A 12,309-nucleotide genomic window follows, 5' to 3' on the forward strand; every position below is an offset into this window, starting at 1 on the left:
AAATTTGACCAGATAGTGAATAATAGCGAGAACTAACACAGCTGCATCAATAACCTTTCTAGAAGGGACTGCTGTGTAATGTGGAAATGTCAAGCGTGAAAGACAGCTGGTAACTAAAGACTTCTTGTGCATTAAGTTGTATATACTCTTCATTTTTTTCCTTGTTAAATCAACATGCAAGAATTATTTAGCGTGCCTGAAAAACATGGCAGACAGCTTCACATCAGGAGTATCCAAGATGCCTGGAAAAGATTTTCTTTTGTTCCCTCATTTTCTTTACAGCACGGGTTCAGCATTGTGCCCCTGAAGAGGATGTGCAGCCATGTGCTGGACATACTGCAGGTCAGAACCTTTGCAGGTTTATGTGCCTTGTAATCTGTAGGCTTTAACCTAACTCTTTGTAATCTGTCTTTTAGAGAAAAAATAAAAATCTGTCTATCTCACTGTTTTCAAACACATGGTAGAAAGAATCAAACATGCACACTGAGATCAATACCCAGAAAACACCTGTTAATTCTTCCTGAACACCACTGCTTGATAATACACCTTTCTGTCCTGGAGGACAAGAGCTGGCTTAAAAGAAATGTCCAAACATTTTGCCCTGTCCTACAAAATCTGGAGGGTTTTTTTAAGCATATAAGCAAAATCAAAGAACTTGTACATAGCAGGAATATTCTGTATATAGATACAAGTGGGCAAAAAACTGAATATGAAATAGTCTGAGCACTGACTTTTCCCCAAACACTCAGACACTACTGAAAAAGCATTCAATAATTTTACATAAGTGTTCTAAGAAAACTCTGGCCTTTTGCAATCTTTGGTGCCTACTGAGGTCTGGGTAAAGCTTCTTCAGTTTCTTTAGTTTCAGAGGTCAGGACATTTAAAAGAGAACAAAAAGAGAGACAAATGTACTATCACCAGAAGTTAACTGCTTATGCAATCATAAAAGAAAAGTAGCTCACCATCACTGCATACTGTGCTCACCACATATTTGAAGTAAAATGCACTGCTGTGAAAGTTATTCAGCTTTGTTCAGAAAGCATCCCCAGCCCTGACAGAGCAGGATCCAGAACAAGGAGGAGCATCAGAGAAAAAGACAGTGTTGAGGGAACACATGGAGACTGAGTTGGAAGTAAGACTGATTCCTCTCCCTTTCCAGACAATCTGAGATACAAGGAGTCTGCTGGGTGAACCTTGCTGTTTATTGTGGCTTTGCTTTTGTGCACTCAGAGGTAGCAGCTGCTGAAAGCCAAGACTGCTGATGGGATGAAGAGCAGAAAACCCTGAGGTAGATACAAGCTGAGCTAACCCTGGCACTGGAAACCACAGGCAATTTTCTATCTAAGCTCATTATCCCTGAGATGATCAACAGCCCTGAGTGGTGCTGCACTGGGCTGCCCAGGTGTGGGGCAGGGGATCTCTGCCATGTGCTCCCTGCACCATGGAGACTTGTCTAAGTGCTTTTCTAAGGGATTACCTTGGGAAAGGAAACAACTCTTCAGTGATAGCTAAAAAGTTTAACTCCTCCTTGTTTACAGAGCTGTCCTAACCTAGAACAGCATGAAAGATTTGGCATGATCTCAACCCAAAGGCACTTGGTATTTAAATACTACAGACATTACCACTGATAAAGAGTTGTGCAATAATTATGATGGACCATGTAGCTGAATACAGTACAAAGAAAAACCTCCATTATTAATAAAGAACCACATCTTCTTATTTAAAATGAGGACAGATTGAAGAGTGAAGTCTCATGCTTTCTCAGGAGAGTCATGGGATGAAAAAGTAGCAAGACAAAGGCCTTCCTCCATACAAGGAACACTCTTTGTGTGAAGCTCTCAGAGTGTCCTTTAAAGACAAGATGAAAAAAGAATATCAGGGTGACTCATTTGGTCTAAATGTCCTACTTCAGCTATGCTAAGTGCCAGATACTCTCTCAATTTATTTTGAGATTAGAGTAAAATAGCAGAAGGCATAGATAAAAGATCTCCCTCGAAGAGTACACAGGTAAGGTAAGGGATAAAATTTCTTTTTAGGTTACCATGACCTGTTCAGTGTAAGGCCAGCTCCAGCTTGAGATTTAAAAATCATTATCTTGAAATAAAAGTTCTAAAACTGTTCTTAATGCCACTACTTACTTAAATTTCTCTGATGCTACAGAGTGCAAATTTGGCTAACAGTTACATAGCTCACAATTACAGCTGCACCTTTGAATTCTACCACCAAGAAAACAAACCACTTAACTTCCAATCTGTTGCTTGTGGCCAGGTGAGGTGGTAGATAAAAATACTGTGAGGACTCTTTAGTGCCTCCCCTGGTGTCTTTATTACCTACAGACCTGGGACCAGGTACTTGATGACACTGTGAGGACAGACACACAGAAAGGTAGGTCTGCACATGTTGGAAAATATGATCTAATTATCAGCTCCTCTAAAGACAGCTGGGTAAGAAGTGACTGCAAGGTGAGCATCTCTCCATCAGTGCCAGGCACCTGCTGAATTCCCCCTCTGTGAGGTGCTGGCCTGGGCAGCAGCAGCCTGGAAAGAGCAGTGACACTGTTAAGTTTTAAATCCTTCTGTCAGAGAGAGGGTGCTCGGCCTACCTTTATTATTGATATTTTATGATCATGTCCTCCAGCCACATTATTCTAAGATCTTGATCTGACAGACAGACTAAGGTGTGCACACTATTTCCTGGATGGAGATGGGTGTGCATACACAGAGAGAAGGATCTTCCAGCTGTAAACCTTATTTCAGGTCACATTCAGCTGACAGCAAGCACCACAGATTATTGAAAAAGTCCAGGTAGGTAGGAATAACCTGGCAGGTGTATTAGTTAAAAAGCATTAGCAAAACAACACAATAGGATGCAGGAAACATGGCTGTGTATAATAGCCTGATCTCTAAGCCTCTCAGGAGGTAAGTAAAACCCTATGGAAAGCTCTTGCACTGTGTCCTGTGAGGTGGCAGGTACATGTGAATTCAGGAGCAAAAGAGGTTTGTAAGCCTTTGGAAATGTTACTTCCAGTGACTTTCCTTCAAAGCCTCAAGTTCCTTCCTCAATATATCCTCTGTAATCACTGAAGTACCCAGTGACAGAAATGCTATAGCAAGAATTGGAGTCTTCCTGCTCACGACCTTAAACAGAGAACCTTATTCTTTAAAACATGTCCAGCCACCTCAAAAAGAGACGGTTTTTATATGGCAGCACAGAGCAGGATGTGCAAGCACCAAGCACAGAGACAAGTACCTGGTGAAAAGTAACTAAGGTGTGGAAAATAAAAGTAGTAGGGGGTAATAGTTTGGGAAAAAGCTGAGATAGGAGCCTAATAACCTGTCACCACTCATGCATTGCCTGCCAACACTGGCTGCTCCTGTTGTCCTGCCCCCAGTCCCTCACCATGTCACACTCCTGCCACAGCTGGCACTGGGCTCACCCAGGGTTGAGCCTCTCCTTAACTCACATGGTGAGAAAAGAGGGTGTCTGGTGGTGGATCTTGCCAAACTACAGGTCAACACACAAGCACGTGGTGGGAGGGGAGGGGGGGGAGGACTGGAGGCAGCCGGCAGTTCAGCTGGCACAGGCTGCCACTGCTGAAGAGAAAGACAAAAAACTCAGGTTGTATCTCTAAGTCCATGGAATAGTATTGAATTCTCACTCTGCTGTATTTCTGCATGGCTAGAAGTGTCACCTTCCAGAGAGAATACAAGTCCCTAGTGCTCAGCTGGTTCAGTGGGGAATTGTTATTGTTACTCTTTCTGATGAGATGTCCAAATAGTTTTGAGAATCAAGTCATTCACTTCCCTCTTGATAATGGAAAACATTAAATTTCCCTACTGCTTGGGACTTAAGCAGTCCTACTGCTGATGACTTGCATGTTCAATCATGAATCATTTTGGCAGTAAGGACCATATTAACTCCTTATTAAGGGAGTAAGGAAAGAAGAAATCCAACTAAACTCTGTGATGGGGTTCTGATCTCATTTGCAGACAAGCAAATATTGAGTAAATCTTGGATTTTGGTGGAATTACTCTGGATTTGCACTGTCTGAGCCTGAACCCGAGCCAGGCCCAGACTGTGTTCAGGTAAGCTCATTAAATACATCCCAACCCCTTTGACTCTGCTGGGAGCGCTCACATGTTTAAAGTTAATCGCGTGCTTAAAGGCTTTGGAGGATCAGGGCAAGAGGGCTCAGCCACTTACAGGACTGAGCTATTCTGCTTTATGTGCTGAGCATCTGAAGAAAATAAGAGTGTAATTGTCACCACAGCCTCCCAATGCCCTGAAACTGAAGGTTATCAGTTAATCACTCAAGTCAAAGATGGTTTCTCTTAGGGGGAAAAGGCCATTATACTAGTGGCAGCTTCAGACCTTTGACTTTATGTCTCTGTTGCTCTCTTTAGATCATCCTTCACTACAGATATGGTGCCATATCTGCAGCAACTCCATGTGTGTCCAGACAGACAGGATATAGAGCTTTTTTTCATCTAGTATTGGACAAGCCTCAGGCATTGCTCATTGCTGCTTCTTGGACCTGGGAGCAAGGAAAGGTGAAAGCTTCACATTCCCCACAGGAGGACCTGAGAGGTGCAGGAAAAAGCAGAGTCAAGAACAAGGTTTTGCTGAGGCAAAGGGCAATAAGGAAAGCACTGATGCTTGCTATATCATCATTAGGCTGCAGGTCCAACATCAGGCATTAGCAGATTGCCTGCCTTCCCTGGGATGAGCTGCTCAAGGCCAGACAGCTTAGCTACAGCAGGAAAGGGTTAAATACTCCTGCTCAAGAGCAAATGGGATACCAAGTCTTCACTTTTCACCTCTGCTGAAATCAGAAGACACGATGAAAAACATGGAAGCTCATGAAATGCTTCTAAAGAGGATCATGTAACCGAGTAGGAGCCCCTACTAATGCACCAGTGACTTCCCCTCAGATGGCTGCTGGTCCAGGTTAAATCTGAGGCTGAAGACACCACAGTGCAGATGCTGAACCTCCTCACTGGTGTCTCACTGCCAAATGTGCCCAATCTGAATGTCTCGGACACAACCAGAGCAGGTGGCTGTGCCTCTTTCACGTGGCTCATCTCTATTATTCTGCACTGGAACACAAAGTCATTTTTAGTTCTGAACAATATGTAAAGTTTAAAAACCTCTCACAATTCTCCATGATTTCAAATACAGGTTCTCCTCCCCCTTCTTCTTTCTTTTTTCTCCTCTAAAATGCAGAAGTACACATGCATTAACATAATTAAATGAGCGAGCAGGGCTAATAGGACTGATTTGGTCTAGAAGAAAAGGATATAATTAGAGTGCCAAGTAACAGTACTATCTGTGGTGACACGACTCTCAGAGCACCAAAGGGACACTCAGTAGGACAACATAAAGGCTACGAATTTCTACTGGTGACAAAACTGCCTGTGCACATGGAGTAGGTGAAAGAGGCAGCCCCCCACATAATGTGCTCAAACATCCTACCTTTTCCTTGCCCCCAGGACTGGCTCTGCCACTAATCCCATTGCTAGAGATGAAGATAACAAGCCATTGTCAAGGGCAACCACAAAGCTGCTTGTTTCATATTAGCATCCTTAACATTTTCTATCTAATCAGATTTCCTGTTGGTTGAGGAAAGCTGCCTTTCCTCATTACCAGCTGCTATCCCAGATTTCCCTCTCCCCATCCCCAATACGTGTTTTGCCATGCTTTTCTGTTTTTCTGTGTAAAAAGGTTATGTATGCCTGGAGGGAGACTAAATGTTACCAAAAAAAAAGAAAAAAAGAAAAAGGCAAAAAAATCCCACATGAAAACAGAACTATGGGCAAGTGGCCAAGACTCTTGATTGTGTGACTGTGACTAACCAATGGGTGTTTTTAAAAAACATTTCTCATTTTATTTCCTCCCCTGGATGTAATAATACAACTCAAATTAGTTTTCCAGGAGCTGACTTCTTTTTATGTAACCATGTTTTATACAGATAGCAGCAGCTTATGTTTAAACTATTTAAGAGAACAAATAGCTGCAAAATGTACTTCAGATGGCCCTTCTACTGCTAGCAGTGTATTCCTGGCTGGAGGGAAGCTATAAAAACACCCCGTATTTTGCTGCTGCTTAGATGTAATTGTAAACAATGCCCAATGCCCACAGGACTCAGCATCTAGGTAAGGATGTCAGCTCTGCTTGTTTTATTGCATTTGAGAGATCCACGACATTGTAAACTGTAGAATGACTTTGACAAAACAAAGCTGGAATGATGTGGAATAAAGCAGCAGTTCAGCTTTTAACTCAAGTTTCCCACAGCATTAGGAAAGGCAGCATCCCATCTGAACTGCAATCCAGACTGACAGACATCACTCTGCTGGCAATGGGCTCAAATGGAAATTTCCACATTTTGGGAAGATAATATTGTTGTGATTTCCTGTTGTTCTCCTTCTGTTCACTTCTACCACTTGCTACAGTTACTGAACCAAGGACCTTCTATGTGTCCTCCGGGGTGATATCAAATGTACTGACCCTGGATCTATTCTCCTAAGGTGTATTTGAGGCATATGGGTGCTGGGAATAATGGTGATACTGCAAGCAGGCAGGTAGGTGTCAGGAAAAGAACAAGAAACCAAGGCAGGTCAATTTAGGAAACATGGTTCTAATTTTCTCATTTCTGATTTTGCTTTTATAAATCAACCTAAGCTATGAGAAATGAAACAGGCTGAAGATATGAGAAGTGATGGGCCACTAAGCTCAGTTACCACCGTGAGGTGGCATTTAAGTCTTTCAGCAAATACCAGAACATTCCCCAAAGACCCCTACAAAAAGCCTGGAAAATCTTTTACCTGGTATCATCTTACATGCCTAGGGGGTTCAAATCCTGAAGTGATAAATGTGGGTCTCCAAGCATTAACCCTGTATTAAAGAGGTTAAAAGATGCAGAGAAGAAATCCATCATCTAAACAAAAGAGTTAGGCAAGGAGTTGCAAAGTTCAAAACATGCAGGCTTAACTGTTCCCATGTCATTACTCAGCAGATAAAAAGGTACATTTTTATACTCTCTGCAGAGTCTTTCAAGTCTGCAATTTTCCATAAAACTTCCATTGTGACATTTTACTTGGAGAACTTTCCTAATAGCTTCTTAGTTGTCATACTTTCCAATACCTTGAAAAATGTGGAAATTACACCACAGTAACAAGTTTAAACATTTCTTTTCATTCATCCTACCAGCACAATTGAGCCTGCTAACTGCTGGGTTCACACTGGAAGGTATTCTGCTGGGATTTGTTTCAGCCACTCCAGTAACTTCAATGGACTGTTGCAGTGTTTGCATGGAAAGCACAGTTCAGATAATTTCACTCTCAAAATTTTTCAGGCTTCATGCCAACAAACCACTGAGGATGACACACATCAGTCCTTTGGTGGGTCTAACACCACTGCCAGGCAATTCACAGGTGTTGAAGAAAAGGACTAATGCAGCCCAGGCAATTTGAGCTACAAGAGAGGACAAAAGGATTCCTAAACATATATTTTCCCTCTCATGCTAGGAAAAGTATCTTTCACAGAAACACATATAGAAATCACACAACAACAAAAATTGATACCCCTATGAATTCCCATCAACTCAGATAGTTGCAGGACAAACAAATACAGCCACATCTTCTTGTGTCTGTCTAGCAACACGAAATTCCTAGAGGAGAGGAGGAGGGACAAAAGAGGGAAGAGAAATTCATCCTTGTACGCTACAATAAAAGATGACAGGCTTCCCTCTTAGAACTAAACATTTTCACTGAGAACGAATAACAATACCATATGCCATGCAGGAAGGAGTAACACAGCTGTCGTTGGAGACAGACAGCGTGGAGATTTATGGAGAATCTAAGAAGAGCAACTGTTGGCTTCCAGGTGGCAATACGGCAGAACTGGTGCTCCCCAGGTCTTCACTCAGAGCCTGCACCGTGTAAGATTTTCCTGGCAGATCCTGAATTCCTCAACATTGAACCAAACCATGCCTCCAGGAGACTCATGCTCTGGAGAGAAAAGGCCCAGCATACCTCTGCTTTCCTTGTTCCTCTTGAACAGGCCATTAGTGCGTAAATTGTTGATTTATTCACTGAAAATGAGCAGGCTCAGCTAAGAGCTAGTCCTCAGCAGGAATCCAGCTCCCAGGATAAGTTCCACTGAAATAACCATCAGCTTCTGCTGGAGTGACACATTAGCACATGGCAAAAAATGAAATACAGCATGTGAGTCAAAGATGCCAAGTTTAGGGCCCTTCTTTTTACGGATCACATGGAATCTTTCATCAAATATCAGTTGCTCAGCACCTATAGTAGCTCAGTTGTCATCATCTTCCTAGAGGAGCTTGACATGAACAGTTCTGGGCTCATAATTTACTCATGAGCACCACAAACCCTGACAGATGATAGGAAATTCATGACATCTGCTAATCCAGAAGTGTCCTATAGGATTTGCCTTTTCTTCATGTTTATTAAGTTACAAAATCACAACCCCTATCAAGTCAGCCCTAGAACTGAGAGGACAATGAGACTTTTTCAAACCCCAATTTTAATATTCAGTTATATCACCACTGAAACAAAAAAACCTCTTCCCACACCTTACACCAGTGTGTGTGTCAGACTTAGCATTTCTGGTGAGATGAAAAAGAAATACTATTCTAATAAAATAATTTTATTGTAAAAGACTCAAATCTCCCAGACGTGGTGCAAAGAACATTCATGAAAAATCTGGGGTATGTAACAGGAGAAAGCAATTGACTGAACATTTAGGGATAACAGTGACAGCTCAATGACTGATGCCCATCATTACAGAGAGAATAATACAAGTGATTTGTCATAAGAACTCCAACCTGTTCACTCTGCCATTCCTGTAGACTCGACTGTGGCAGAATCCAGCCCTGAATATTTAATCTTAAAACACATCTACCAGCAGTAGCATTATTTGTCTTGGCAGGTACTGAAGCTTATGCAAAAAGTAGAAGGCTTACCACTTGGAATATGAGGCAGTAATGCAAAACACATATGGAACAATAAGAGAAAATATTAAAATAATATAATTTAAGATAGTTTAATCTTATGTACACTAGATGAATGAGAGATACCTCATTAGCAATTTCATATTAGTAAACACAGCACGAGAAGAGACCATACCTTTGCTTTATCTGAAAAGGAAAACATTCTACTTATTTTTTTTCTGCTCTGCATGCATTTCATTTCCCAAAATGCAACCAGGCGTGCATTACATACAAACTTCATCCTGCTTCACCCGTGTACAGCTGCCATGAGCATTCTCTAGCGCTATGCAGAAGCCTTATGGAGTGAAAGGTGTTGGGGACAAGCCGAATCTTAGTCTAAGTGCCATATTTTCAGCAGAGTGCAGCTTCAGAAATGTTACTGGAAAGAACCAACTAGGAATTGATGCCATTTTAAGTAGCAAGCAGCTTTTGGCAGCCAAAGAAAAGGGCAGTGTGTAAGGATGAGAGAGCTGAAACAAACAAACTTTATTTAAGAAAAAGCAGCGTCATTTCTCTTCTAGAACGATACCGTACGTGGTTTATACTACAGTGTCCCGTGATAGCTGACTCAGACACTAACAGGCAAGCAAAGGGGACATGGAGTGCATCACGCTTCCTGCGTCAGCGGCACTGCACTGACACAGGCTGGAAAACACACAGCACGCTCTCGGGACATACATGGAAAGGAAAATAAAATAGAAACAAACAGAACATGGATCCATAGTGCCACAAACCTTCCGGCTCTGTGTTCTCTTTGAGGTGCACTTGCTTCAGTGGGCAGCAGAAGATTTCGTGACACTTAGCACGAAAAGGGGACTCTTTTTTCTTTAATTCCGCAGATTGGATCGAATCTTGCCGTAACATAATGTACTCCTGTGTGCCAGGGGGAGCGTCATCCATAACTGTGGTCACCACATAACAAAATGAACTCAAGTTAGAGCTTGAGGAAAGCAATCTAGGGAATCAAATCAACTACATAATGTCAGGGTGGGGGAAAGAAAGGAGGGAAAGAAAGGTTTATAGGAAGGAAAACAAACCTTAAAGTATCTTGGTCATGGTGGTAGAAGGGTGGGAAGGAACATTTACTTTTATAATCAATGCTTCTCATAAACATCAACACTTTATACTGTTTCATGCAGCTTTAATAAATAGAATAACACCCTGCTCCAAAAAGCAACAAAGTTCCCTCCTATGTCTTTGCTTTATTCTCCTTTAGTACCTGTATCTATTCTGCATGCAGATTAAAAAAACAAACAAACCAAGCATGCTTTTACGGCTGAGCCATAGGCAATGTCTACATTAACATCAGTGAGTAATCGTTCCACATCTGCAGGTAATGCAGCATCAGTGTATCTATTCCCCAAAGTACAAGAAACGTGCCTTTATCAGGACACATAATTACACGCAGTTTCTTAGAGTAAGGATGATAATCCAATGACATTTGACTTGATCATCATTTTCAACGGATAGAAGAATAAATGTACGAAGAGAAAGCACATTAATCCTTTTGATGGTTTTCTTGTAAAACAGCAAGTAATTTTTAAAGTTGATCTTATAAATCAATAGTGCCATTAATAACATAAATGATATGCAGTCTAAAATGTTTTCTGAATGAGGTCAGACTATTAAATGGCAAAAAGATAAAATATATAGCGTACAGAAAGCTCCAGCTACCTCAAAGTATTACATTACCAGAAAGAATTGAAACACTTTTCCACTATCTAAAAAATGAAGCCTTAATAACAGAGATAGTGAGATTCCTCAGCTCACAGCTTTAAGGCACAGATCATCTCACAAGAACAAAAATTAAACGCTTTTTCAAAAGACAGTCTTTAACCACCACTAGTTATTTATAGCATGATGCAGAGATATAAAACCACAGCCAAACCCAAGACCTATGCAAAAAAAAAAAAAAAGCCAAGAATTAGGAAAATAAAAATCCAATAATAAGGAAAGTAACTACTAATAGGTTCACAGATGCACTAGCATGCATTAAGTAAGCTTATGTGGTTCTCAAAGTGTTGGCCATTAATTCTAACAATCTAACTGCTTCCTAAATATCTGCCAAGGTATAACCATTTTAAAAACCTGCCACATTTAAACATGGATCCCCTCGAACAAATATCAGCCTCTTGCATTTTCATGCACTTGATTTTTTCTCTAGTAAGAGTCATATCTAGATGAAAAACTCAACAGTCTTTCTATTCAGAGTGAGCAGTCACCTTCTTTCAAGACCTCATTAATCCACTGGAGAAATTTGGTGCCTTGGCTGTTTTTGTTTCATTAGACTGCATGCAGCACCAGTAATAAACACTAATAATCTATACAAGATGTCATTAAAAGGGATGCATGGGCTAATAGGAAAGCACAACTGGTTCAAAAAAGAGCAGCAGGCCAATGGAGCACAAGGTCTGTGTTGCCATATAATTACATCCTTAACAATACCAGTTTTACTTTGGTTTATGGGAAGGGTATGGATGTGCTCATGAAACGTACTGACAGCCTTGAGACTGAGGGGCAATGGCTGGGAGTGATTACTAAGAGTCAACATCCAAGACCAACAAGCCCTGATGGGTCGCTCCTCCAAAAAGCCACCAGGAGAGAAGGTGACCACCCAAAAGGTATGGCATAGGGACATGCCAAACAAGAGCTGTTTGGCACTGAGCTGTGATTTATTTGCTTCTTTAAGCTCAGATCATGCAGCATCTGCAAACCAACTCCACAGACTGATTCCATTCATCAAGTATTTGACAAATAACTGCTTGACATCACTAGGGAGGCCCACCCCTATCTCAGACAAGTTCACTAAGACAGGTAGAATAGGCACAACTGGTCCTTCACCAGTCACCTACATGCTCATATCACCACGTGCACACAGATTTATTTAAATACCACAACGAGACCCACACCTTCTATCAGTGAAGAACATGGCAAACATTGTAGTACTAGACCCAAGGACAGCAGGTGTAAATGAGTCTTGGTTTTGAGGGCCACCGTAGCACTGACATCTGGAGCAAACCCCAGGAACCACAGCAATAATGAAGCCTTAATGCTGGAATGATGTATGGATAACTTAATTGATGTCAATGTTCTGAAGGAACAGCTAAAACCTTTTCTTAACATGATTAATGGCCTCAAGTCAGGCTGAGAATTTATTACAAAACGAGGAACACCCCCTGACCCCAGTGCGTCCTTTTCCCTGCTATGATGACAGCCAGACACTCTCGTGGAGCCACTGAAATCACAGCTGCAGGACCTCAATTACAAGCCCCAAGAACCAATCCACAGGCAAATTTCAA

The 12,309-nt window shown here is 41.5% G+C and overlaps 1 protein-coding gene across 10 annotated transcripts in view; it reads right to left on the reverse strand.

Moving 5' to 3' along the window:
- Window positions 1-12,309, reverse strand: part of FGF13 (fibroblast growth factor 13) — a 248,781-nt gene that overhangs the window by 104,593 nt on the left and 131,879 nt on the right. For 7 of the 10 annotated variants that reach the window (XM_051793005.1, XM_051792979.1, XM_051793015.1 and 4 more), the window contains exon 2: window positions 9,745-9,912. The exons of 2 other annotated variants lie outside the window; for them this stretch is intronic. In XM_051793005.1, the coding sequence (XP_051648965.1) occupies window positions 9,745-9,910 (166 nt within the window). In that variant the 5' untranslated portion in view covers window positions 9,911-9,912. Of the gene's footprint in view, window positions 1-9,744; window positions 9,913-10,047; window positions 10,112-12,309 lie in introns of those variants that run through there. One more of the 10 variants, XM_051793033.1, reaches the window with a different exon arrangement.

The sequence above is a fragment of the Manacus candei genome, unplaced genomic scaffold (genome assembly GCF_025592945.1).
Source record: "Manacus candei isolate 608988 ecotype Guabito, Panama unplaced genomic scaffold, ASM2559294v1 h1tg000003l, whole genome shotgun sequence".
NCBI lineage: Eukaryota > Metazoa > Chordata > Aves > Passeriformes > Pipridae > Manacus > Manacus candei.